General features: G+C 41.3%; 1 protein-coding gene across 1 annotated transcript in view; it reads right to left on the reverse strand.

Moving 5' to 3' along the window:
* Nucleotides 1-27,524, reverse strand: part of TNXB (tenascin XB) — a 184,173-nt gene that overhangs the window by 75,548 nt on the left and 81,101 nt on the right. The window contains exons 7-9 of the mRNA XM_073598403.1: nt 24,739-27,093; nt 20,109-20,192; nt 17,836-18,111 (exon numbers count right to left, since the gene is read on the reverse strand). Of these exons, the coding sequence (XP_073454504.1) occupies nt 17,836-18,111; nt 20,109-20,192; nt 24,739-27,093 (2,715 nt within the window). The remainder of the gene's footprint in view (nt 1-17,835; nt 18,112-20,108; nt 20,193-24,738; nt 27,094-27,524) is intronic.

Raw genomic sequence — 27,524 nt, forward strand, 5'->3', positions numbered from 1 at the left:
AACGTATCAATATTTAAAATAAACTATAATTTATTTCCCATGACCAAATTTCTTTATTGCTGTAAGATTTACTCTTGGTGTTTTTTGTGTAACTGACATCTCTGATATTTACCTTCCCATATGTCTGTTACTTTTTTCTACATCACTAAGGGGTGTAGTTATTAAAAAATTGCAGAGCTATTCATCTTGTGAAACTGCATGTACATTTGTTCTGTGCAAATTGGGGATAAAACAAATGTTATTAGGCCATTTTCTCCCCAGAGCAAATTGCGGGTGGCATCTGGGTGCTCCTTACTGTTAAAGGGGCTTACAGATTCCGATAAGCCCCCCATTCACAGAGTCCCACAACCACTGGCCCAGGGTTGTGGGCAAGAGGCCTTTGTCCTCATTAACCTGGACTTTTGCTCCCCGCAAGGCCTACACATTAAAAGCATGATGGGCTAGTATGCATTGCATACTAGCACATTATATAACACTTACCTGCAAATGAAGCCCGCGCTGTCCCCTGTGCAGGCCGCGACCATCTTCGGCCCTCTTCTTTCCGGGGCCGCGGACCCGGCTCTGTGACTGTCCGGAACCGCGTGATGTCACTCCTGGGCGTGGCAACCGTCAGTCACGGCACACGCTGGGTGAAGAAACGGCACGGTGGTCCTTTTCTTCACAGCGCATGCGCCGATGACGACATCGGCGCACGTTTAGGAAATATTTCCACTACCTATAGGTAAGCCTTATTCTAGGCTTACCTATAGATAAAAGTAAGACAAAAGGGTTTACAACCACTTTAAAAGTCACACTAGACCAGAGAGAATGGTATGGATTTTTTTGGGACCTCATAAATATTTTTTTTTTATTTTGCCTGGAGTACCCCCTTAAAATCCACACCAGACTCAAAGTGCTCGGTATGCGTTCTGGGGGTACTCTACACTTTTTTTATCATTCTTGCTGTAGGATGTGCTACAGCAAAAGTGATATTTACAAAGAAAAAAAATGATACAGTTTACATTGCCAGCTTCTTGAAAAATAAAAAAGTGTCACACAGACTCCTCCATAGGTCTCCCCCCCCCATCCCAAAGTACATAGCTGACCCTTGTGTATTATAAAGGAACATTTGAAGGAGTCTGTGTACTGCTTTTTTTATTTTATTTTTTATTTTTTTAAGGAAGCCAGCAGGGAAATGCGATTTTCTGGCAATTTAATACACTTGCCACCACCCCACTCCTCCCCCCTCCCCCCATGCTATTTGTTGACAACCCTTTTCCCATTAGCCCAGAAAATTTGAATTTTCGATTTGACAGATTCGGCTCCCATTGATTTCAATAGTGTTCAGGTTCGGCATTTATGCTTCTTTGAAGTTTGCCAAACCCTGCTTCAACCAAACCCAGAACAGTTTGGTTCAACTCTAGTCAAATACTGCAGCTGCTGACTTTTAATAAATGGACACTTACCTGTCCCAGGGTCCAGCGATATCGGCAGCCGACGCCGATCACTCGCTCGACTCTCGGCAGCTGCCGCCATCCTAGGTGAGGGAATCAGGAAGTGAAGCGTTGCGGCTTCACTTCCCGGTTCCCTACTGCACATGCGAGAGTCGCGCTGCGCATCGTAACTGGTCCCCGCTATCTCCTGGGACCTGTTTGTTTCCCAGGAGACAGCGCGGAGGGACGGGAAGAGGCGTAGACTCCCGTGGGAGTCTATGCCAGGAAGTGGGTGCAAATTCCTGTCTTAGACAGGTATCTGCACCTTCCTCCCCCCTGAAAGGTGCCAAATGTGACACTGGAGGGGGGGAGGGTTCAGAAAAGCGGAAGTTCCATTTTTGTGTGGAACTCCGCTTTAACTCTTAATTTTTAGCCCCACCCCTGCGACATTCTGGCCTAAGCCAGAATGATATGTAATTGGTCCCACAGCCTTCTGGGATACATACATTACACCTCGCAGGAGGCTGCAGGATCAGCACACAGAGCGGCTTGGGGGCAGTCTGGAGGGTGGGTTGGGGTATCCCAGAGAGCGGGGAATTAAGTACCGCTTTATTTGTTAGTTAATTATGTAAAATCTACTCATCCATCTGACACTACCCTCTCCAGGCAGTGCAGCTGTCCAAAGGTGTCTCCATCACTCCTTCATTGATAGAGGAACCGAGGAGCCACACTAAGATGCGGAGTGTATTATTGACCAGACCACCAGGTGAAAATAGAGGAAAAATAAAGAAAACAAATACAGTCGCAGCAACTAAAGTTTGGAAAGCTGCAGTGTAGTTTTTGGGTTTAGATATGCTTTAATACTCTTAACAGACTTCATCATATGTATCATTTTATCTTTATTTTTGCCATAGTTCCACTTTGAATGTCACATAACCCTGCAACTCCTAAACCTAAACCTAATCCTTTTCTCAGCCAAAACCATCAAAAACAGCACTACGACATGAAATTTATACGGTAAATCCTATGCACCAGGATACAATGTACCCAATATCCAGCACCTAAGAATCCTGTGCACAGAGTGCAAAGCTGTTGGTCCAGAGCCTAAACGTGTTACAGTGCTCTTATCCTATTACTCAATTTTACAAATGCAAACAGAAAAAAATGTGCCTGCCAGATAGAAGTGATAAGAATATAATTTATGGCGATCAAATTAATCTTGCTCCTTGGCGTGTGTATTCCATAAGGGCAGGTGTCAGTATTTTGTAATGACAGATGGTAAGTTAGTTTCAGCGGCGAGGTCTGGCACACATCCACATGTACAAATCTCAGTGAGCTGAATCCCAGCGGAACGTCAACTAAAAATTCCCCGCGGTTTGCCGGAGAGAATTCACACAGGAGAGTTTCCAAAGAGAAAACTAGCTTAAAGAAGAACTCCGCTAGGCATGATTTACAACTACGACAGACATAGCTACAATGTGTTTCCTACTCCTTTCTTCTCTTGGGCTATACTCATATATATTATTTATATATACCCTTTATTGCCTATCCAGACGCTTGTTATCCTACGGCCTTATCTGTGCCCTCCCCAGTCGCCGCGGGAGACTTTCTCCGGGTTTAGCCCCAGCACGTTGTGCGTCCCAACATGGGTAAGCTGCCCTTTATTTGCTCACAAAGTGTTTTTTCCCCCGTTTTTCACATCTTGGTATTATCATTATTATTTTCTACATCCTTCTTTAAATCAAATTAAATTATGTATATTTTATTGCATTGTATTTTATTTGCAGACATATTTCCTTATGAAGCGGGTTCCCCGCTAAACTAGTCGAAATTCCATGTCATCTGCGCATATTTTAATATAGTTTGTATTATCATTATGTCTTGAATTTTTGTATTAATAAAATCTGTTTTATATATACACTTTTTTATTCTTACTGCAAATACCCTTTTTATCTGTACCATGATAGTCCGCTTGCACTCTGTCCTGGTGAGCTTGGAGTTGGGGTCCCTGCTCCCAAAAAATTCTTGTCTCATAGCTACAATGTGATTTAAGGAAAAAAATGTGTTTCTGCAAAAACGTTTTTTAAACACATTCATTGGGTCCTTTAGGGGACTATTGCCTAGAAGAAGGCACGGCTTCTCTATCATGTGACCGCTGTGATTGGCTCTCACAGGGGTCCCACAGGTTGCCGATTAGATGCCATGTCCAAGATCTGTCAGTGGCAGCTTGGTCTGTGCGCTGGGAGCGCACAGTGAGCATGCTCTCAGCACACAACCTCAGGCTGCCATGGATGCAAATGTGTAGCAGCTGGGCAGTAAAGCAGTAGTAAAGTTTGCTTTGTGGTTTTTACTTGCAGGTAATACTATAATAAGGGTTACCTGTAGGTAAAATGAATATCTTCTAAACGTGTACTGTTTAGGAGATATTCACCCTGGATGCAGCTGGTGACATCACATGCGCTCTGAAGGTCCAGTATACCGTGACAGACCTTTAGAGCTTTATGCTGGCGTTGAGGGCTCCCGTGCGCATGTGCAGGCATGACATCATCGCAGCTCCCACCACTCATACAGCCGGAGTTCGCGAACCCAGAAGAAAATCCAGGTGAAGACGGAAGCCCTATCAGCGGTGACAGCACACCTCTGGAAAACTTTGTTCTAAGGTAAGTATTCGATAATGTACTAGTATGCGATGCACATTATGCAATTGCCTTACAGGTGCTTTTTTTTTTTTTTAACTGCCATGGTTTACTACTGCTTTAAAGCCCATTATTCCTGCCACCACCTAATTGCGTTATGTGGTCAGCAAGGGGTTAAGGGGGACCCTATATTTCTACAGTCATACATATATGACAGAATTTAAATAGACTGAGTGCTGAGTGGCTGCTCCTTACACTTGGAATAGCTTGATGGTCAGCGAGGGAAGCAAATGCAGTGCACCTTTCATTATTTGGTGTTTCATATTATTAACCCTCGATCACTGAAGCAAGTTTGACAATGAGATATAAATAAGTTTATCCTAATGCAGAGAATGCATTAGAGCTCATTTACACTTGCTTTGGCTTCAACAAGGCTTCAACAAGGCTTCGGACATGCTTTGTTAAAGCTCTCTGAACGCCAGTCAAAGCCCCTGTCACTAAATAAAATGGTTAGCTTACAGTCCTGTTTACACCTTGTTTTTGCTTTGCTTTGGCTTTGCTTCAAAAATTATACCCTATGTAGCTTCAATGGTGCTTCAAAGTGTCTTTAAAGCCTCCATAGAAGTCTATGGCAAAGCTCGCTTGAAGCCCCACTGAAGCCCCACCAAAGCCTCATCGAAGCCCCACAGAAGCGCCATCGAAGCTCCACTAAAGCCCCACCGAAACCCCATCGAAGCCCCACCGAAGCGCCATCGAAGCTCCACCAAAGCCTCACAGAAGCCTCAACAAAGCCTCATCAAAGCCCCACCGAAGCCTCATTGAAGCACCAAGCAAAAGCAGGTGTAAACAGGACTGTAAGCTAACCATTTTATTTAGTGACAAGAGCTTTGACTGGCATTCAGAGAGCTTTAACAAAGCGTGTCCGAAGCCATGTTTTGAAGCAAGTATAAACCAGCCCTTAAGGTAAAAAAAACCTTCAGCCTTTAGAATAATGCAAGATGTTTTCATAATGGAGGAGGTGCAGAGTGAGCGACCTGCTGTGATCTATGTACTCCAACCAGAACTGTAGGTTTCAGTGCTGGACGTTTGGCACTGACTGTACTATTTTATATGCACTTGTCACACACTTCATTTGTGTTTATTTTTACAGTGAAATTGGAAAAAACTGTTTTTGGCCAAGTTCCACTGATTGCAAGTAATAGCTAGAAACTAAGCAGTATTCCACCCAATTCCATCCGGCCGGTTCATAAGGGGTGCAGGGATGCTCCCCCCAATCTCCATACGCTGGTCCCTAATCTCCATCTGGGGTGCTGGATGCATAGATTTCTATAAGCTTTTTTTATTTTTGAAGCACATGATTAGAGCCTGAGGCTCTGATTGGCTTCAAAAAGGTTGAGCTCAGGGCACAGTTCTCTGCCTACAAGCCTACCCACTTGTGACGTTAGCGAATCAACATTCGTTGATTGTCTTCCTGCTTCTCCTCCCGGTCAATCAGGACTTGAAGTGGGCCAAAACCACCTGGATGGGGTAAGTGCGGACGGGGGGGGGGTGTTTGCCGCCCTTCTCCAAAAAATGGAGCACCAGCTACCACTGATCCCACCCAAGAGTTTGAACAACCACTAGAGTTCTATCATAATGGTAAAAAAATGCCAATTTTGTTGAGAGCGATTATATTTTTCCACCGGGTTTAATTGGGACAACTTTGATCTCCTTGCAGACAATCTAAGTCACCATTTTATGTTTTTTATGACAAAAATTAAATCAAAAGTTGGCGAAGACTCTTTAAGCAGTGTAGCTTTTCAAGATCCGAGTCATGGATAATTGGGTCAGGTAAGTATATTATACCTCTTCTTTTACTTTTAACAACATACCGGTAGTATATTTTGTTAATATATTGCTTTATTTTCTGCTGTGACTATTTTAATCCAAGTCTGTACCATTGTTTATATGGTTTTGAAAAAGTGGTTGGTGGGGAGGATGATGATGATAGATGATGGAGGTGGGAAGTGTCCCCAGCATGTTAGAAGAAGCAATAAATACTGGTCAAATGTTTCTCCAATTTCTTTGTCTCTTGACAATGATCATTAAGGGTGCTGATGGGTGCTGCCCCCATATACTTAAGTTTGTTGTCCACTCTGGCTGGATTGGAAAAATTTCATCCAATATCTAAGGTCACCTTTATAATATATGAGAGGGGTGTGTTAAACCAATGTTTCTCAACTCCAGTCCTCAAATATCTCCAACAGGTCATGTTTTCAGGATTTCCCTTAGATGAAACAGCTGTGGTAATTACTAAGGCAGTGAAACTGATCAAATTACCTGTGAAAAATAATGGTAAGCCTGAAAACATGACCTGTTAAGGGTACTTGAGGACTGGAGTTGAGAAACATTGTGTTAAACAACAGGTTCACCTTTCTTGGTTATTTAATTTATATAGCATCTAAAAATTTACAGTTTTAAAATATAGTTAGTCTCACGGAAAGCAAGGGTAGACAGAAGGACTGCATGACTGGGGTGAGGATTAATGGGGCTGGAAAAATGGGTTAATGTGAGTGTGTGGATGGGATAAAGCTCAGGGTAAGAAGACAGGCAGAAAAGTAGGAAGGGTGGACTTTGAACTTTGGTGGCCATTCCAGAGATTTCTGTGGCGATTAAAGCTGTCCCACCCATGCGCTCCATTTTTCTTTTGGTCTTTTTTCTTTTCTTTTGCAGGATATTTGTTAATGGCAGCCTGGTGGGTGGGGGTCATTGGCTTTGGTAACCAGAAAAGTGTTTTTTCTAAAGGGGGAACATCTGATGGTAAGAAGCCCTCTTTTGTTGGCGCTTGTTATGGTCCCATTGGGGCTTGGTTTCCAGTTTTGGTAAGGGAAACTGGCACTGGGGATTTCGGTCTAATGCATACTGGGATCTTGGTTATTGTTATTATTTGTAATTTAAAATTGTTATAATATTATTGATTGTTTACTAAATGGCTGCTATGTCCAGTTGAACCCAACATCAGGCAGTGGGAACGGTGGGGGGTGATTGAGGAGGCTAACTGACAAGTCTCGCAGTCTCAAAGCACTGGCCCATTAACACCATTATAATAAATGCAGCCTTGATCATGGCGCTCAAGGGTACACAACCTCAGCTCACCTTTCTTTATCTCTTAACTTGTTGATGGATTAGCATGTGTTTTTAGACTTTGGCTGGATATTCTAGGCAGAGCATAAGAAACATTTTTCTTCAATGAGTGGATACAATAGATCTGCATGAGAATTTACTGGTCTTTTAACTGACATTTACAATGGATGTAGCTGGAACGCTTATGACATATAAACCAGATTGTGATGTCCTTGTGTTTGGGGAGAAGATGTGAAATGGCTGAATGTGCTGCTTCTGGGAATGTTGAGATGTTTCGCAGCTCTCGCTCGTCATGTACTATGGGATTAGTCATTGCACAGCTATTTATTTACTTGTAACGAAAACAACAATATTGTTATGGATGTGGGATTCCCCGTGTTTTACTGGAGCTCTCTTATCAACATTGTCCGTCCTTGTTATCATAGAGGGGTGAAATGTCTATCTAATCTCATCTCTGATCTTCCTTTAAAGGGGAACTGTAGTGTACATTTAATAAGCGCACTGTTTACATGGCTTTCACATTATTATTTTTTTTGTTTACTGTTTTGCTCCTCCATATTTTGATTATTATATTTCATTTTGTAAATGCTCCCTCTAGTGGCCATCTCTGTATTATAGCATGTTGCACCCTTGCTTAAAGTATATGTATAGCAAACCATTTTTTAGTTTTGGATAGAATAATCAGTAGATCTTTTTGCAGTCTACTTTTACCTGGAGAGATTTTACTTCCCTTCATTTCCTGATTCAGAGACACAATAGGAAATAAGAGGAAAACTCTGCAAGAAAAATAACCCTGTTAGAAATTTGTCACTGCATCAGGTGTCCCCAAAAATCCCTCTAACCTTTTTTTCCGGTGACAGCTGTACAATTTACTACAAGTATCTGTCCTGGTTACCTGGTTACAATATCCACAAGGATATATAGAGAGGGAAAATTTACATAGTGGGGACAGGGTACAAAGTTGGCTATATATACATTTTAATGAAACTTTTAATAATGGGTCAATTAGGCTTAAAGCTGAACTCCAGGTGCCAAAAAATAATTTAAATATTTTCATCACTAGCCACAAAGAATATAAATTCATGATGTGTATACCAAATGCCTTTACAAATCCAGATATTACCCTGTAAAATAACACTGACATCATTACTGGGCAGTACATAGCCTGTGCAAAGAGCAAAGCTGTGGGAGGGACCCAGCAGACCCCACCCAAAACAGGGGCCGAGACAAGACCAGTCATCCTGCACAAGGAGAGAGAGCAGAAGTGACCGGTCTTCATTATAGGAAGCTCATGTACAAAGGCAAAGTTTGACACTGGTTTACTGCACAGATCTGGAAGAAGGAAGGATGATCATGGAGTTAAACCATGAGTTGAAGAAGTAATGCTAAGTCAATAAAAAAAAGAAAAAAAAAAGAAAAGAAAAAAAAAAAGAAAAATAACCTTACACACTGGATTCCAGCTACAGAGCCGAAATCGTGTTGAAGTGGCTTCTGCTTAATTTGCTTTGTGGACAATCCTGCTCTGGGAGAAGCTACAAAAGAATTGGATTAAATGAAAACTTTAATGAGAAAACTATAGAGGCTGTCTTTGCTGGCCCATAGCTCCCATCTGTCCCTGATTTCGAAGGACTGTCCCTGATTTGGAGCAATGTCCCTCTAGCCCTCTATCCCCCTCATTTGTAAATATGCACTTAAAATGCACTTTTTATCTTTCAAAACATGTTTCCCAGTGCTAAACATTTCTTCCAAATTCTAAATTGCTGCATTTGTACATTTTAAAAGCCAATATAAAAGGAATAGTAGTGGTAAAAAAAAACCCTTGTGGATTTAACCTTTTTTGGGGTTAATTCTCCTTTAAGGGGGTGTGACAGGGGCCGTGTCCCATGCCTACATACATTTGCTGGTAGGTGTCCCTCATTTCCATCTCAAAATGTTGGGAGATGTGCTGGCCAGCTTCTGAAAATGCTATTTGCCTGATTATTTCTAGCATTATTACTTTTTGGGTCACTGACCTGAAACAGGCATGTGGAATAGAAACTCAGAGTGAAGTCAGAACTGAATTACATGCTTGTTCAAGGTCCGTACCAATGACGCTGTATCAGCATGACAACCAGGCAAATAGCAACAGTGTTGCGGGTCTCTTATGAACATTTTTGAAGGCTTGAGCAAGTAAAAAGGGGTCATAGGAGGCCTGAAACCTTTCTGGTATATAGAAAGAACTCTTGTTTTTGTCTCAGTTGCTGCCTTGCTATTGCTTGCATGAAAATGCTTCTATATACCGTTATTTTATACACCAAATTATTAGTTGGGTCAGTTTCCTTCTTGTGCCCTGGGGCTGCAGTGCAGTGTGGAGTTCCGGAGTGCAATCTATCTTTGGAAAATATCTTTGATTAAACACGACAAACATTATGAGATGATTACACTCAGGACTATGCACCCACTCCCACAATGACTCAACTCATGAATTGGGACATGTGCTACTTCTGGAATAAAAGGGAATAGAAATATACAAAAAAAAAACTGTTTTGCTTTCTAAATGATAATCTACATAGATAATCTTGTCATCTACCCACATCCATCCTCTGTATACAGAGCCTTAGGAGGCTGCCAACATTTTTACCCCTTTCCAGATGTCATTGAAGCCTAGGTGCCCAGACCAATTTATCAGTATGTGTTGGTTAGTTTGACAATAAGTCTAATTTACCTATCTAAATTATTGTGCAATGTTTTTTTAAGAACACATAAGACTTTTATTTGACACTGATTTAATAAATACCCTATTTGTGTTTTTATTATGGGATAAAACATGGCCCAAACATAATCTTAGAAAGCATTTTTTGTTGTTCTACACATGTTTTTAATAATTATTTAAAACCGTTTTAATATTGTATTTATTATTAATTGTATTGCACTGTGACTGCTGCAGCCAGCAGGTTTTTATCAGAGTTCTCATTACTGGCTAGCATGATAATTATCATAGGCTATCATTTAATCATGACAGGTAACAAAGCCCAACAAAGAAAATCTTTTTTCTTGGTGCCTTGCTTTTCAGACCTGTTCTTGGGGTTGTTTTGGGCGCTGATTCAGAACATTGCATCGGCTAGACTGCATCAGCTCTAGTTCCTTAGATATGGTCAATTTTATATAATTGTTTAGTCCGTTTTTGAAAAGATCTGGCTAATAAACTTGTTCTTCTGTTACCTAGTTTATGCTTTTGCATACAAGTTAGCAGATATAGTGAGAGTGTTTACGTACTTCCAACTGTAATTTTACATCAGAAACATTGGATTCTAAAGTGTACATTATTAAGGCTGGGTTCACACCGCAGCACGGAGCAGCTCACAGCAGGGGTCTGGTGCATTTCCATTCACAGTTTCAGATCCGATTTTAGCCAAATGTTTGGCTGAATTTGGACCTGAAAGGGACCAGAAGACGCACAGGACTCCGGTGCAAGTCGCTCCGGAGATGTGCATAGCTCCCAACTGTCCCTGATTTCGAGGGACTGTCCCTGATTTGGAGCAATGTCCCTCTGTCCCTCATTCCTCCTCATTTGTCCCTCATTTTGGTCTGATCTATATAGATGTATATAAAATGCACTTTTTGTCTATCAAAAAGTGTTTTCCAGTGCTAAACTTTCATCCAATTTCTAAATTGCTGCATTTGTAAATTTCAAAAGCCAATATAAAGGAATAGTAATGGTAAAAAGCACTTGTGGGTTTAACTAATCTTGTTTTTAGTACAATTCTCCTTTAAGGGGGCGTGGCAGGGTGTGTGTCCTATACCTGCATACTTTTGCTGATAGGTGTCCCTCATTCCCACCTCAAAAGGTTGGGGGGTATGGATGTGTGAACTGGCTCCATAGAGAGCTGGTCACAATCTCTTGAGATGCGAAATGGATGCAGAGAAACCCGCATCCAATTTGCAATAGTGTGAACCCAGCCTAACTGTATAACAGTTAAGATTGTATAGGAGGCGTGTGTTTATTGCCACTTATATTGTTTAATTTTTGCAGATCAAGCACTGTAGAGGTTATGGCTGCTTCCCAATGTATTTTGCTATATTTATATCCTGATTTTTCACCAGACCAGAGTGAAGAGTGGTATATGGAGTTTATGCTGTATCTCAAAGACTAGAGCTGATAGGGAAAAATTGGTGCCATTTTTGGAATCAGTAGGTCAAATATACTCAAGAACAGGTCTAACATTCAAGGCACTAAAATGTGTGTTGGCCTGTGATCAATATGGTGATGACTGGTTGTCATGGAGCTTATGACTGGTTATCTCTGTGATCATGACTGGCTATCAAGATAATCATGACTTGCTATCATGGTGATCATCGCTGGTTATCAATGTGATCTTGACTGACTCTCATAGTGCTCACTGGCTATCAAGATAATCATGACTTGTGTGGTATTGGGGAGATTATACTCAAGTGATAGTTGCTTCTTCAATGAGTTGCGGCAGTCCAAAACTGTATTTTAGGGCATGGCAGCCCCACTTTTATTGGTTAAAATGGAGAGTTCACATGCAGGGGTTCTTCCACATCAATATGAAAATAAACAATTCTGAGCAGCCTGGTTCCCTTGTTAGCAGCACTGCTGGTCTTCTTACCAGTCCCTCTGACTGTGTGATATATCTCTCCTGGCTCACTTGGCTCTCTTAGCCTTTAGTTACAACACCCTGCTGCATGGCCCAATCTTGACTATTGGATAGGGGTTCTCCTGACACCCTGATATGAGATGACCTGACTCCTGGAACAAGACCTCCTGTCTCCTGGCTGGGGCCCCCTGACTTCAGGTGAGACCTTCAGTCTCCAAACTGGGAGCCCAGAGCTATCCTCAGATCTGAGAATATAACAACCCTGCACACCTGTATACTCATACAGATTGCAAGTTACTGTTCTCTAAGCACAGGAAACTAGTGAACAATCTGGAATGCGTTATAAGTATAACTAAAGGCAAAACTTTTTTTTAGTTTTGGATAGAGTGGAGAGGGATTAGAAAGCTTGTCAGTTTTATTGCTGTCTGTGCCCCTGTTAAAGAGATTCACCCTCTCTATTTGTCCTGTTTACCATTATCATTGAAAGTGAAGTTAAAAGAAAATCCCATATTTTGGGTTATCCCCAGAAAAGTAATAGGGGGGGGGGATCTTCCAATGGGGACACTAGTTCTGATAACCTTGGGATGCCCAAGGAATTCCCCTAACTTGCAGGGATTTCCTCTCACTTCCTGTTTGGCTGTGGGACAGGAAGTGAAGGAAAATCATTGCAATGGGATACAGGTGGCAAAAAAAATCTTACAGGAGTTATACCCCTCCATTGCTATATCCCAAAAATAAAGTTTTGACTAAAGTTCTACTTTAAGAGTCTGAAATTTTGTATTTCCTGTTTTGTCTATGGGCTACCTTCACCACAGGAGTCACTTTCATTTCCAGGATGATCTAACTTAAAGAGGAGTTCTCATTTTAAAAAAAAGGGTCCAGCGATGCGGGGGATAGAAGCCCCGCTCGTCTCCCCCTCCGTTCGGCGGCGGCGGCGCCGGCATTGCAACTGTGGGCGCCCGGCTGTGGCTTTACAGCCGGGCACCTACTGCGCGTGCGCCAGCGGCGCCGTGCGCCGTGATTGGCCGTTCAGTCATCTGGGACCTGCAATGTGTCCCAGATGATTGACAAGAGAGGGGCCAGAGCTGAGCCCTTCCTGCGCCGAGGGGAAGTGATGTCACCAGCCCAGGCACTGAAGGAGGCAGACTATGAGGGACCCCCTAGCAACAGCCATTTAGAGGTGAGTTGAAAAAAAAATTTCCAAATGTTTTTTTCTTTTTTTTTTTTTTTTTTAGGCACATTCATGCATTTTTTTTGTTTTTTTGGGTGGAACACCACTTTAATATGAAGACATATTGCATGTATTTGCATTAGCTAAACTAAAAAATTATATTGTTGTCTTGAGGGTACCTTTATATATCTACCCTGAGATGTTATTTAAAGCAGCACTGCTAGGAAAATCTGAATAGATACATTTTTCTATGATCAGAAGACGTATCACTTTGTCAAACAGTGAACTATTAAATGATGAGCCAATAGCCCATTACAAGAAGGACCTTACACCATCAGAAACACACTCCAATGAAAATTGAAAATAGATGTACTTCAGCCAGGCATAGCTGTAGGTGTCCAGACCACCTTTTTGTCCATAATCTTGTATTATTGGAGCCAAGGCCTGGAATGCAGGAGAGCTGTTCCCAGACTCAATCAATGCAGGCCTAATGTCAGTGCTTTGGAGTTTCTCTACCAACAATAAAACTGAAAAATGTCCACAGCATAGGCTTCATGTGACTCTATGAGGTGCTCTTTGGCTGTAGGGGATTCTAGAAAACTCAAATTAAGATGAAATGGGTCAACCATCTGAGTAGATCATAGCTGTGTGTTTGGTGGTTCACTGATTGATTTTACTTGGTACCTGTAATTGCTCTTTAATACTCCATTAGACCATCAATGAAACACAAACAGTGCATGGAGAATATGACATACCACCAGGAAAACGTCAATAAACTATCCTCAAGCTGTCAGCAGATTACTGATCGCTATGGCAGTAGTTTAAACAACAGAATATCACCAAAGCATTGCTTTTTAAATCAGTGTCGGATCATGATTCCTAGAATCACCTATAAACATGAGATGGCAATTTCTAACCCAATATGGTCAGCATTAACTGCCACATCCCTCAAGACAGACAGAGACAGAGAAAAGTTATTTTTGTTTGGGATTTTTCTATGCACTAGGCAATACCCACACATTTAAAAGTAGAAAAAAACTACCTATAAACATGAGATGGCTGAATTGTCCAATCTCTTATGTACAATACCTTATATAGCCAGTGTGTATTATGTTCCTCCGTCTTGTCCCTGAGGGCAGCCCTCAGGCATTTCCCCTGTTGGATGTCGTTCACCCTGGCAAACCATTGTGAAATGGTGGGCGGGGATGGCATGTTAGTACTGTCCTCCTATAAGTTATTTTAAGTCTAAGACAATCCTCTAATGGGACTTTAACGGCAACCAAAAAATATGCCAATGCAATCAACAGGAAGCTTTTTCTATAAAAGTATACAATGTCACATCTTTATTGAACATATTAAAAATACCGCCATCTCTGCGCGTCTCAATAAAAAATTGTTTCACAGGTGTACAAGATATACAAGAAATTTAGTTTACACTTTACACTTATAAGATGGGTCAAGCTGCACTTTGTGGTACAAGATGTCAGGTTCACAATAACTGTTTGAGACTGGCAACATCCAACGCATTTAGAGTCTTAGCAACAATGTATTCTTCATCAGGGAAGACCGTACCTTAAAAAGTGACAAGCAACATCTGCTCATTCAGCTGCCAGGGCCGTCCAACATGGACCCATCACCCAGGATAAGGACCTTACTGGACACAGCAAAGTCACCAAGAGACCATGGATGGAACATTAACCAGATCATCTCTAGCAAATGGGGCTGAATAGAGAGATTCCTCTACCCTCCAAGGTCATCCATGCGCTGATACCCATAAAAACGCAGAAGCATAAATAGGTCCCCCTTGGTAGGTCCTTAGATGTCTCTCATTAAGGCTAATGCCAAATTTGGTATCAGCCTCAATGAGAGATACCTGAGCAATACCAAGGGGAACCTATTTATGCCTCTGGCCAAAAGCCCAAAAAAGACCATTGTTTGAGCGATGACAACAAATGAGGGTGGAAAATGTCTGAAGACTGTTATGGCACACAACACATATATTTAACACATAACTTAGTGAATTATACCTTAAGTCATTAGTAAATGATTAATCACTGGATCATACTGATGTTACCAGCAGATCCTCGTAGATCATTCCTCGGCCATCATTAGAAGATCATCAGCATTCCATCATCACAGTATCCATTTTTCAAGAGTAAATACAACCTCCATCAGCCCTTGAGTCCTAGAAGATCAGTAATATATCGCAAAAGGAACATCTCTATAACTTCCCTAAACATCAGAAGACCACAATCTTTGTTTCCCCCTAACTTAGGAAACCATGACAAAGCCAACATTATATCTATTGCAGATACCTATATCTCTATTGCTGGTTCTCTGCCAATATCAGGGAACGAGGAATGATAAAGCTTTCGTGGGAAAGAACTTTCAGTGGTTGAGTTTCCAAAAACTGCAGATGTTGCGCTAAAAATAGATGCAGTTTTTGGATAAGTCCTGGTTTGTAGGAATAAGTTGTGCTACACAACATACTGCATCTTAAAATTGGACAGTGGCTATGTGGAATGTTTTGCAGGAAGACAGGAGTGTCTGTATTCCCTCCAGCAACCAATTACATTCCAGATGTTATCCTTCTCATGCTGGTTATAGTCTGAAGATAACACTGAAGGTTTCTACTAGAAACATCGACAGACTTTCTTTCCTTCAAGGTTTATGAACAATTCCAGTGGCTCTACAAACCTATAAAAAACTATTGGCTTATGCTTTATAACAGCCAACCTCAACCTTTTTACTGCACAGGAACCCTTGAAATAAAGTTACGGTCTCAAGGAACGCCTTTCAAAACGAGTTGTTGGGTGGCCAGTGGAAAAAATGCTCTTTACAAATGGTGGCCAGTGAGAAGCATGCTACCCTTACAGAGAGCTAAAAGGATCATTGGTGTCATGCTGGTGTTGGCCTGGAATTATACAGACATCAACCCTGGTTGAGAATGGCTCCTTTAGAGGTTCCATGGTTCATAAGAAAAACTGACTGGAACTTCACGTTCAACTTCACACGCAGTACTTGGAACTTCTTGCCAAAAGGATCATACACATCAGCACATCCACCAATTAAAAAGTTTACTTGTAATTACAGTATGTTCAGTCAGTCTTGTGATTTAGGCACCCCTACCAGACATGGTACCCAGGTATCTGACTACTGAGCCGGTTATCCATTTGAGTCTACTGATTGGCTGAGCAGTAGTACACTGATAAGATATTACCTGTGCTGGTAAGCTTGTCTCCAGTGTTAGACTGACAGCACTGTACATGCATTCAAGCCTAACTGAGTCTTGCCACTCCTGGAAACAATGTGAGTGCTGCAGTGAAAGGAATTTCATGAAGCTCCTTATATTTGTATATAAAATGCATACAATTATGTGTTTTTTCTTCAGTTAATAGAAGATTACACTAAATTGAAGGTTATTTACTAAAGGAAAATCCACTGTGCACTACAAGTATCCATTGACCCAAACACTATTGAGAACGTGTGGGCCCTTCTTAAAGAGGAGATTTACAGTGAAGGAAAACAGTACCTCTCTCTGAACAGTATCTGGGAGGCTGCGGTTGCTGCTGCACAAAAAGTTGATTGTCAACCGATCAAGAAACTGACAGACTCCATGAATGGAAGGCTTATGACTGTTATTGAAAAGAAGGGGGGCTATATTGGTCACTGATTTTTTTTAATTTTTTTTTAATTTCAGAAATGTTTATTTGTAAATGTTGAGTATTTTGTTTATTATTCTCACTTTAACGGATGAAAATAAATAAGTGAGATGGGAAAATTCTTGTTTTTCATTTGGTCGCATAATAATTCTGCACATTAATAGTTGCCCAATAATTGGCCACACATAGATATTCTCCTAAGAAAGCCAAAACCTCACTTTCTTAAATATTCAGGTTTGAGGTTTATTAACATTTTGGATTGACCGAGAGCAATTTAGTTGTTCAGTAATGAAAATAATCCTCAAAAATACAACTTGCCTACTAATTGTGCACACTGTGTACTACTGTATGTTGTGTTTATTTTTTGATAACACTGTTAGATATATTTGTGATTATAAGGTATTTGCTGATCATGTAGAGAAGTGCACCAAGTCACTTTTAAAAAAAAATTTCAGTGTTCTGCATTCGGACTCACTAGGTTGTAGCTCTTATATTTTGTTTTTTTTTATTGCTTTTGTTTTCATTTAGGAATTTTTTAGGATATTTATTTGAAGGTTGGATAAGAACAGGATTTGTTTTAGATAAATACTTGGCAAATAAATTATATATATACACACCAGTGCTCCAGAAGGATCACAGAAGAAGGACTGTAATCCAAGTGCTCTCCAAGTGTGTCCTCAAAGGCACACACGCCACCAGTGTTGTCGACATCAGACTGGGGATTCTCAATAGAAAACTGTAAAAATAGACAGTGCGACGCAAGGGCTTAGTTGCTCCGAGGAAGGGAGTTTTTCTCCCGAAACACGTAAGTTTTCAAAATTAAATTCTCTTTTTCCTTTAGCGCTCAGTTACACATTCAATGTTTCAAAGATCTCAGAGGTCCTGGCAGAAATAGAGGGACATAGGGAACGGGGATTCAGAGTATGTTCAGGCAGAAGCACTGTCTTGGTGAGGACATAGGAAATGAGGAGATCACCAAAACCAAAACAGAGACAGCAAACCTGACAAACATTCCCACCCCTCCTCACTGTCTGGGAAATTTAGCTCACTTCCTGTCTTAGTGACCACGCAGGAAATTAGGAATAATTTCCTAATAGCTGCCAAAACCTGGCAGTGTTTTTCACTCTTCCCCACTCTTTCCAAACTGCATGGAGGGTGTAAATTAATATGGGCTTCTTTATTAGACACAGGGGTTCACTTTATGGTTTAAACACTTTTTACATTCTCACATACCTGTTGTCACCTCTTCCTTCAGTGGCCGTGATAGCTTCCCTCCTCTTATGCCATACACTGATACTGCATATCTGGTGTTCTGAGTCAGATCCCGCAGTGTCACATCACGCTGCTGCCCAGGAACAGAGGTCTCCTTTGGTGTGGCGCCATCACTCACGTCTTCATAGCGGACCAGGAACGATTCAAAAACATTAGGCTTGGCCTTCCACACCAGGGTGACGCTGTCACTCGAAACGTCTCTCACTTGCAGACCCCCAAATGGAAATCTTGGAGACACTACAGATAAAAAAAAATATGAAAGTTTATTAACTAATATAAAAATTACACCAAAGCAATATCTCACTGTTCATATGTTAGTTTGATATTATCAAAATCCCCAAATAAAAATATTATATTTTCTCCTTTTTGGTCTCTTAACATCTTCACGCTGGTGCCTTCCTGCCCTTTAAGAGGTTTAGGATGCCGGGAGGCGGGGCAGGGTTTAAGATCACATGATCGCCGTGATTGGCTGTCACGGCAGTCACATGATCTGAAAACTCCCGCTCACAAGCAGCGATCGGGAGCTTTTGGTTATGCGCACGTAACCACCCCCGGACCACGCAGGGTGGACTCTCTCGGCACAGCTGCATTGACCGCAATTCACACAAATATGCGGCCTCTTGGCACCAAGCCTCAGGCGCCGAAGGGCTCATATTTGTTTGATAGGTAAAAAAAAACTCCTGCCAGAGTTTCTAGAACATAATGACTGGAAAGTCAAATAAGCAGCTTGAATATTTATGGGACTTTGGGGAGGTGTGCCTAGTAGGTGGCTGAAAAGCACATAAATAGGCTGACACTTGAAACAGCCAAGTTCTTGTCCTATTGGGGGAGTTCCCAGCCTGAGGGGCTCTGCCACTCTGGGTAGACTGCTGGAGTGTGCTGCATGTTCATCAAGGTCCCAAGAGGCTAATAGAAGGAGCTGAAGCTCAGAGCGCGTAGCCCGTCACTCCCTCTTCCCTTCCTGTGACGAGCTCCTCCGGATGTGATCCTGTGACCCGTGACGTCACTTCCGTGCGTTCCACACTGATTCTCGGCTCCTCTCCTGTGGCCACAGGATGTGCCATTAACACACCACGCACCAGGAACCCTTTCTGGACTTGAGAAGCCCTTGGGACTACTTATAAAGACGAGCCTGTATATTTCTTACTTGTGAGTGTTTATGTATACTTTGCCATTAAAAATCAGCCTCTAATACTGCACTTAGGTGGCGCTTCCTTTGTTCTCCCCTTCTATTTCTGTGTACAGAGCCAGCTCTCTGAGGACAGCAGCCACCCTTACCATCCCACCATTTTCTTTTCTTTTGGACTAATGACCTCCTTTTAATGCAGGCTTAGTAATAGTGACTTTTAATTACTATTATTCTATTTTACATTACACTGTACCTTGCGCTCACAGTTACTGTTACCATTATTTCATCAAGGTCCTAGCTGTGGCAAAGTTAGGGGGCTACTTGTAAAGATCCTTTTTTGGAGCTAATCAAAGGATTTTACCTAAGGACCTGGTCTGGAGAGCTCACTGAAGAGTGCCTGGTGGAGGTTGAAAAGGGTCTGGCTATCCTGTGGCATTGTGAACATTAACCTCCCTCTCACTGAAGAGTTTCCGGTGGATACCGGAAGGAGGCATCTGATGATCCTGGGACATTGTGAGCACCGACCTGAGCTCAGGGTTCTCGTGACTGTGTGCTGTTTTCTTTGGGTGGAAGAGCCAGCACCAGTTCTGACTGGGATTCAGCTCAGCCGTGTAGACTTGTTCCTGCATAGAGACTGTTTGGGGATGCTTACCAAAGTGAAGTGCCCTCTTGCAAATATTCAGTAAATTTGGAGTATCCCATATCACCCTCTACCCCCTCCAAGTACTTCAGCAATAAAAATCCGAAAAAGACATCCCCTGGACTGATTACTGAGCCAGAGTGAGTGAACTGTTTCTGTGTGCCTGGGTGCCTCTGCACTAATGTTGGGAAAGGACTGGCTAAATTACAGCGCCTCCTTCGGGGGTAGCACTATGCATACATTAGGACAACATTTAATAAAGAGTCCTTATTCCGTTGAACTTTAAAACAGGAAGTTTCAGCACAGAGCAGGAGTTATTTCAAGGCACTGCTTTACATCCTTTCCCATTACCCCAACTCAGCGCATACCTTGTTAATCAGAGGGACTTATATCCAGTGATTGATAACAACAGAGAAGGATGTATTCTATATCAGACTTTGAGGCCCATAAAAAAATTGGTCTTACCTGTAGAAGCCATGGTTGTGGTTGGTGGCAGAGTGTTCCTTTCAGGTGGCAACTGAGTGGGAGGTTGCATAGTGGGTAATGGAGCTGTGGTTGGGGCAAAGAGAAAATGTTATCCTTTGTGGCTCATCCAAAATTTTGTCTTTTCTCATTGTGTCTACTCTACAACTATGCCACCCCCCTCCCCCCACCATACCTATGAACTTCCTGTTGTCAATGACATGCTGAATCATTAAACATTACATGCAACATGTGCACAACGACATGCTACAAAGCAGTGAGCATATATGATTATGTATGTGTGGGTGGCTATAGGGTGCATGTATGTCCATAAAAACTCCTCCCACACATACACAAAAATATATAGTGGAATTGTATGTTCTATATACATACACCATTACCAGGTCTATGTATATCATACATGTATCAAGATTATAGGGTGCGTGTATTTATATTTAACCTTTAGAAAACATTACATAAAATAATGACAGGTGGCATGGAAAGCAAAGATATACACATCTGTCATTAATATATATATATCATACACTCATACAAACACTTTACGCTGCTCATTGCACTGGTACCTCTGTGCGTGGTATAGATATACATTGTATGCTTGCATTAAAAAAGCAAATTAAAGAATGGGGTTTTAATATAGAAATGTTTTTCTAGGTTTTCATTTTGATTCACCGGTATTAAAAAAAGTATTTGAAAATTTGCTGCCTGCTTAAAGGGAAAGTCCATTAAAAATCGGTAACTGGATCGATGGATGGATATTGCCATCTTTAATCCCCCTTACAAGTTTTAGGAATCCTGGGCACTCCAGCAGTGAGATTTCTCACCAGCGATATCAGCTCTCCATTTTGACATCCATCATAATTCACCTCACGGTGCTTTTTTTTGAGAAAATGTGTCACATTTTATCTATTTTAAGGTCACTGCAAATGATAAGGGGAGCTCATCACGCCTGGAGAAAAAGGTTTGTATTCTGCAACCTGAAGACTTCTCCCAAGTCCTCCTGCTCTCCAGCCCCCCCCCTCCCTAATCATCCCCTTCCATGCTCCTCTCCAGGATTCCTACAGAGCCTGTCCCTTCTTCTGGAACTACCTACTCCAATCTATCCGGCTGTCTCCTACTCTGTCAACCTTCAGGCGATCCTTAAAAAACGTATCTCTTCAGGAAAGCCTATCTCACCTCTACCTAACAACTGAAATTTTACTGTCTTCATCAACTCATCCCCTCACATGACCTTTTGTATCACTTGCCTGTCCTTTTATATTAGCCATTCTCAACTAGAGTTCCTCCAGACGTTGCTAGGGGTTCCTTGAGCAATGAGCAATTTTAGTCTCTCAGATAAGTAACCACTGAAACCAATTATCTTTTTAGCTATCTGTAATTTGGACATTCTTCCCACTGACCACCAATGTAATGACCAATAATTTTACTGACCACCAATGTAAAGAGCAATCTTCCCACTGACCACCACATTAATGTACCCTACGTTGTAGATATACAATGTAGTAATTATTGTTAAGGATTCCTTGAAACCGGAAAGCTACTTCAAGTTTTCCTCCATGTTAAAAAGTTTGACAAAGGCCTCTTTGGATTGTAAAGCAGGGCCCTCATAAACACTTTGTATTGAATTGTGTTTTAACTGTACTGGGAGTATCCTATTGCCTTTGTGGATCAGGAAGAATATTTTTCACCATTAGAGTAAATTGGATCAGACTTTTGTGGTAGTGTGGTATCCCATCAGTGTATGGATGCAGGATTCTCAACCAGGCAGGTTGAGGGGCTCCAGTGTATTTGCCTATTTGGGAGGAAACTGGCTTTTCAGATTCCTCATTTAGTAAAGTCCCCTTTGGGACCTGGATCCCGGGGATTTCTTATGCCGCGTACACACGGTCGGACTTTTCGGCTACAAAAGTCCGACAACCTGTCCGACAGACTTTCGATGGACTTTTGGCAGACTTTTGGAGGACTTGCGGCGGACTTGCGGCAGACTTTCTTACGAACGGACTTGCCTACATACGATCACACAAAAGTCCGACGGATTCGTACGTGATGATGTACACCGGACTAAAGTAAGGAAGTTGATAGCCAGTAGCCAATAGCTGCCCTAGCATGGGCTTTTGTCCGTCGGACTAGCACACAGACGAGCGGATTTCTGGGTCCGGCGTAGTTACGACGTAAAGATTTGAAGCATGATTCAAATCTAAAGTCCGTTAGATTTGAGGCTGCAAAAGTCCGCTGAAAGTCCGCTGAAAGTCCGGGGAAGCCCACACACGATCGGATTGTCAGCCAGCTTTAGTCCGTCGGCGTCCGTCGGACTTTTGTAGACGAAAAGTCCGACCGTGTGTACGCGGCATTAGAGATCTGGGTGGGATGAAATCCCCAGTCCTGGGTTCTGATTTTGAGAACAGCCAGCATACTGATTGGTCAGGTGTGCGCTTGGCTTTTAGTAGTAACCTGACAATAGTTCTGGGCTCCACCCAGGCAGATAGGAAGTCTGGCCAGGAGTCAGGAGTGCTCCACAGGAGAGCCAGTGCAGCAAGAGGCTGCTAGCTATATGCACCAAGTTGGTCGGTGAAACAGTCTGTACGAGACAGACAAGAGCCTGGAGCGTAAGGCCAGAGCAACAGTGCTGCAAGTGAGAGCTAACTAGGCTGAATGTCATTTTGTTGATGCACAAAGGAATGCTGAAAACCCCTGCAAGGCAAACCTATGTTTGTTTGCTGAACTTGCTTTTAATAAAAATGTGCAAACAAAGCCCTTAAAAAGAAGAAACAGTGTCCTTAAAGCTCTACATTTGACGCTAGTCCTTTACACTTTTTAAAGCTTTTTCCTTTCCCTGGATCAGTTGAGGGTTTGGGGTTCTGTAGGAAGCAAGGTTAAATGTACTCATTTTTTGGTTGAACATGATGGACATCTGTTTTTTTTAACTTTAACTAACTATGTAAATATCCCACCAGCCTCATCTTTTGGCTTCTCCTGTAACCAGGAGAAAAGAAAACACACTGACTATGCTGCTCAAAAGAGATACATTTTCATTTCATTAGAGGAAACAAGTGCCTCAAGAGAAATTTTCATGCTGGTGTCCCCAAAAATGCTTAAAAGAGTGGCTATTAGCTATCATATTCCAAAATCTGAGATATTTCTTTTAGATGGACTCCCCTTTTAAGCCATGATGCATTGCATGACCTATTCTGTTCCTGATCTGTAAACTCTCCAGCTACCAGCTGATAACAAGAACACACAGCAATTTGGCCAGTATCTTCTTCCATTCTATGAAATGCACCTAAACAAGAAAAATGTATATCTATATGTCTACACACACTTACACACGTCCTTTGCACATTCATATCTTTTAGAATATGATATATATACAATGGTGCTTTCACATTGCCTGAAGGGTAAAGGTGTTATCAGCAGGTCAGTCGCGGTGTCATTTTGCCATACGGTGAGCACAGAGCGAGCGGCAGAGGAAGAGAGAGGCCTGTGAGGTAAAACTGTGCTGTTATTCATCTGTAAGTGGTCAAACGGATAACGGAAATCGAGACAGAGGGGGGGGGGGGGGAAACTGAACAAATACAAATAAGCAAAAAAGAGAGGGTAAAACAAATATTGGGTTTTTGTTGAACATAAACACAACTCAAGTGGACCTGTCTCCACAACATACATTGGGACATATACAAATCTGTGGCATTCCTATCATGTCCTATCAGGTTTTAGCTTTTTAATATTATACTAAGTAGATGACAGTGGGAGTTGTATAATACATAATGTACAATTTTATAATGCAACTTTGCTGGTTGTGAATAGTATAGTAGTTATCTTAAATCTTGTTTCAACCAAAAAATTTTTTTTTTCCGTAGTAAATTCACCGTATGTGTAGTAAATTAATTATTTTTTTTAAAGAAGTGTGGAAAAAATGAACACCAAAACCTGCGAGCGGCATATCATGCTTTGATCCTGCATAAAACGTAGAAGGAGCCTAGGCAGACTTATGCTGGATTGTTACTGGTATGCAGCCTACAAGCTTTTGTATGCACAGATCTGATAGACTTGAATGGGTTCATCTCAGGATTGAGTGAAGAAAGCTTAACTGAGACCTAGAGCCAAGGTTCCATAGTTTTGTCCTATTAAGAGTCAGAACAGGACTGTGGAAATAAATAGTGCATACTTAGGCAGTTCAATAATTGGTTTAAAGGCTTCATCTTTCAATGTTGAAAATACAGGTCCACTTACAGGATGACAAACAGAGGGTTTTAAGATACATGTTCAACTGAAATTACAGAATGGAGGAAAAGCAGAATTTTGAAAAAAAATAAAATCAAAGACAAAAATTTAATTGGAAGAGAAGATAAATTAAGAAGACAGATCCCAATGTTTAGCGCTCCTACAAGAAGGAAAAGAAAGCACATTGAGATATAATTCAGACCAGTCATCACAAAACCCATAAAAAACACTTTGCCTAATCTGCTTGAGAATGACACCATCCCAAGAAAACGGGACCTGGGTGCAGGGCGAAAAAAAAAGCAGATAACTCAGAAGACAGCCAATAAAATTGCCAAAAGTATCCCCTACTTCCCACTTTTTCTGCTCAATCATTGCAACTAAGATCACGTAGTACCTGTGTCCGCCACCAACGAATAAGACTTGGATGAGCGGCCCCTCAGCATCCCATGAAGGTCAAATCTGTAGCTGGTCCCTGGGCTAAGATCCTGAATTTCCACCTGCCTGATGCCTCTGTCCACCTCCATCTTTTGGGGAGTGACACCATCCATGGGCGGCCATGGACTATATAGGATTATTACCCTGTCCCACAGAAATCCAAGACCTTCTAATGATATGACCATGCTTGTGGGACTTCTCTGGTGGATGCTAGGTCTTCCTTGAGTCCCAGGACCTGGGACTTTTGCTAAGGTTGGACTTTTGATTGGATCCACTTTACCTTGACTTTCACCAGAGCCTGGAATCTGATTAATTACTAAGGATTTCTCTTGATTATTATTAGGTTCATCTATGACTTGTAAAAGGTTCCCTCTTTTGCCTGTTTCCTTGTTAGGTAAACTAGTATCTGGACTGTGGTCGACATTTGGTGAACCGCTTTCTACCACAGAGCTTATAGAAGGCTTCTCTTTGGGTTTTTTGGTTGGTCTTCCTAAAATGCTTATCCTTGCAGGAGTTTCATAATCTGTAGCATGTGAACTTGGTGGGAACTTTTCCAACTCATCTTGACTGTTGGTCTCTTCTACCTTCTTTGTTTCAGAAATTGACTTTTTTTCATCTTCTTTCCTCTCATTTTTTTTCTGTGGTGTGATAGGCCTTTTTGGAGATGGTTTTTGTGAACCATCAGTCTTATCTAATACTGACTTGGAAGAAATAGGTTTAGATGAGTCTGAATCAATCACATTTGTTACTTCATATTTTGGTTTGTGTTGTACAGCCACATTTTTATCTGTCACTTCAGAAGAAGAACCGTCTATGTCTCCAACAGCTTCCACTCTTCCTAGTGACTTTACAATTGGAGGAAGCGAAACAGTTTGTGAAGAGTCTGGCTTTGGCACCAATACAGCTCCCTCCTTTGTTTGATGTGTAGTATTGCCTAAATTAGGCAAACTATTTTCTATGTTTCCAAAACTGCCTTGCAAACGTGATGCCCCAATGGGTTCAGAGTTCCCCTTGGCACCTGGAGTCTTTTGAGGTAGGCGATCATACACCATTCCTGTAAAACTATCTGGTTTCCATTTTATTAAGTAAAGAAATATTGCCTTGGATACAGATTCCACTGTTTGGTTGCCTCTCAGTGGGTATGAAGTAGCCCTTAAGTAACTCTTCAAACGCTGAATAAATGTTCCATTATATAATGAAAGTTTCTCTGGTAAGTTCTCAATTACCGACTTCATATGTGGTCCCAATATCCTGGTTTGATTCTTGCTCTTTCCTCCGGGTTCCCCAACAGCATCTCCCCTTCCTACCACTACTGTCTCGTTATAAACTACCTTGTCCTCATCTCTACCTATCACTTTTCTTCTGTTGGTGTTAACAGTTCTGTTTACCTTCACTAAAGTTGTAATCTGCTTTCTGGATTTTGTAGGATCAGATTGATCATCTCCTAAATTATTTTCTTCATTAGCTCCTGTCTGTTCAATTTCAAAATAGCTTTTTGCTGGTACTTCTGGTGTTATCTCACTCTCTAAAGTACCCAGATGATCCCTATGTACAGTGGGCGGTAATTTATAGATAGTATCTTCAGTTTGCGATGGACTAGATGGACCCTCTGGATAAACTTGGGTAGGTTCTCCATCATTGCTAGACTGACTTACTGCTTTCTTTTTCAACAATTCAATCTCCCGAAGCTTTTTCGCAACACTGGAAGTTTCTGATAGACGTCCACCACTAGGAAGGCGAACTTTAGAATGGGTGCTTGTAGTTCGATGTACATCTTCTATTTCTCCTTCTTGCAATTTGGTTGGACTTTCTTTAGAAACTGTTTTGATATGGGTAATGTTCTTTGTAATCATCCATTTCTCTGCTTTCCTTCCTGGTAAGTTGTTATTACTATCCGGGGGGTTTACTTTGCCTAAATCATCATCCACCTTTACACTTTTTATTGCAATCTCCTCTTCACTGTGAGATGGTATGTTAGAAGAGTAATCTAAATCCTTAGTTTCATGGTGGACAATACCTACCCTTCCATTCTTAACATGATGGGTTTGGTATATGGTTGTAATAATGGTTGTTATATTTTTTGTTGTGTGTATTAATTTGCTTCCCTTTTTTCCTTCTGTAATGATCTCTCTAGTTTCCTTGGTAAGAATACCATCATCCTCCCCTTCTAGTGAGAGGTCTTTTTTGGGTACCAATGAAAAATGTTGATTTCTCTGTATCGTAGTTTCAGAGGTATCGACGGTACGAGAGGTTCCCACTGATCCACGGTCCTTGTCTTTCTCCTCAACATTCAAACGCTTTCTTTCTTCTCCAGCTAGTAAAGCATCAAATTAAGAAGATGACAGTTACCCTACTTATAATCAAATCTAAGATGAACTATATTGTTCAACATTTAAAAAGTAAACATCTGTAAAGTATTCTCAAGTCACGATGAGATAAACAGTCCTGGTTCATAAGAAAAAGTGAGACTTTCATAAGCTGTGGTGCAACTGTGGTGATATGAGATGCAAAAAGTTTGCTACATGAACATTATTGCTAAACTTTAACAACGTTTAATTATACTATTTAAAGTTGATCAAAAATAACTTTCACAAATACTGTAAAAAATGTAATTATTAGATGATTAAATTTGGTATGCAAACATGAATGTGTTATATTCTCTGGAACAAATTTTGAATATAGTATTGTCAAGGTTTTTTATTATTATTAATATTTGAATACCTTGTATCAAAAGTAAAATTATTT

This window comes from Aquarana catesbeiana, linkage group LG09, assembly GCF_042186555.1.
Source record: "Aquarana catesbeiana isolate 2022-GZ linkage group LG09, ASM4218655v1, whole genome shotgun sequence".
Classification (NCBI taxonomy): Eukaryota; Metazoa; Chordata; class Amphibia; order Anura; family Ranidae; genus Aquarana; species Aquarana catesbeiana.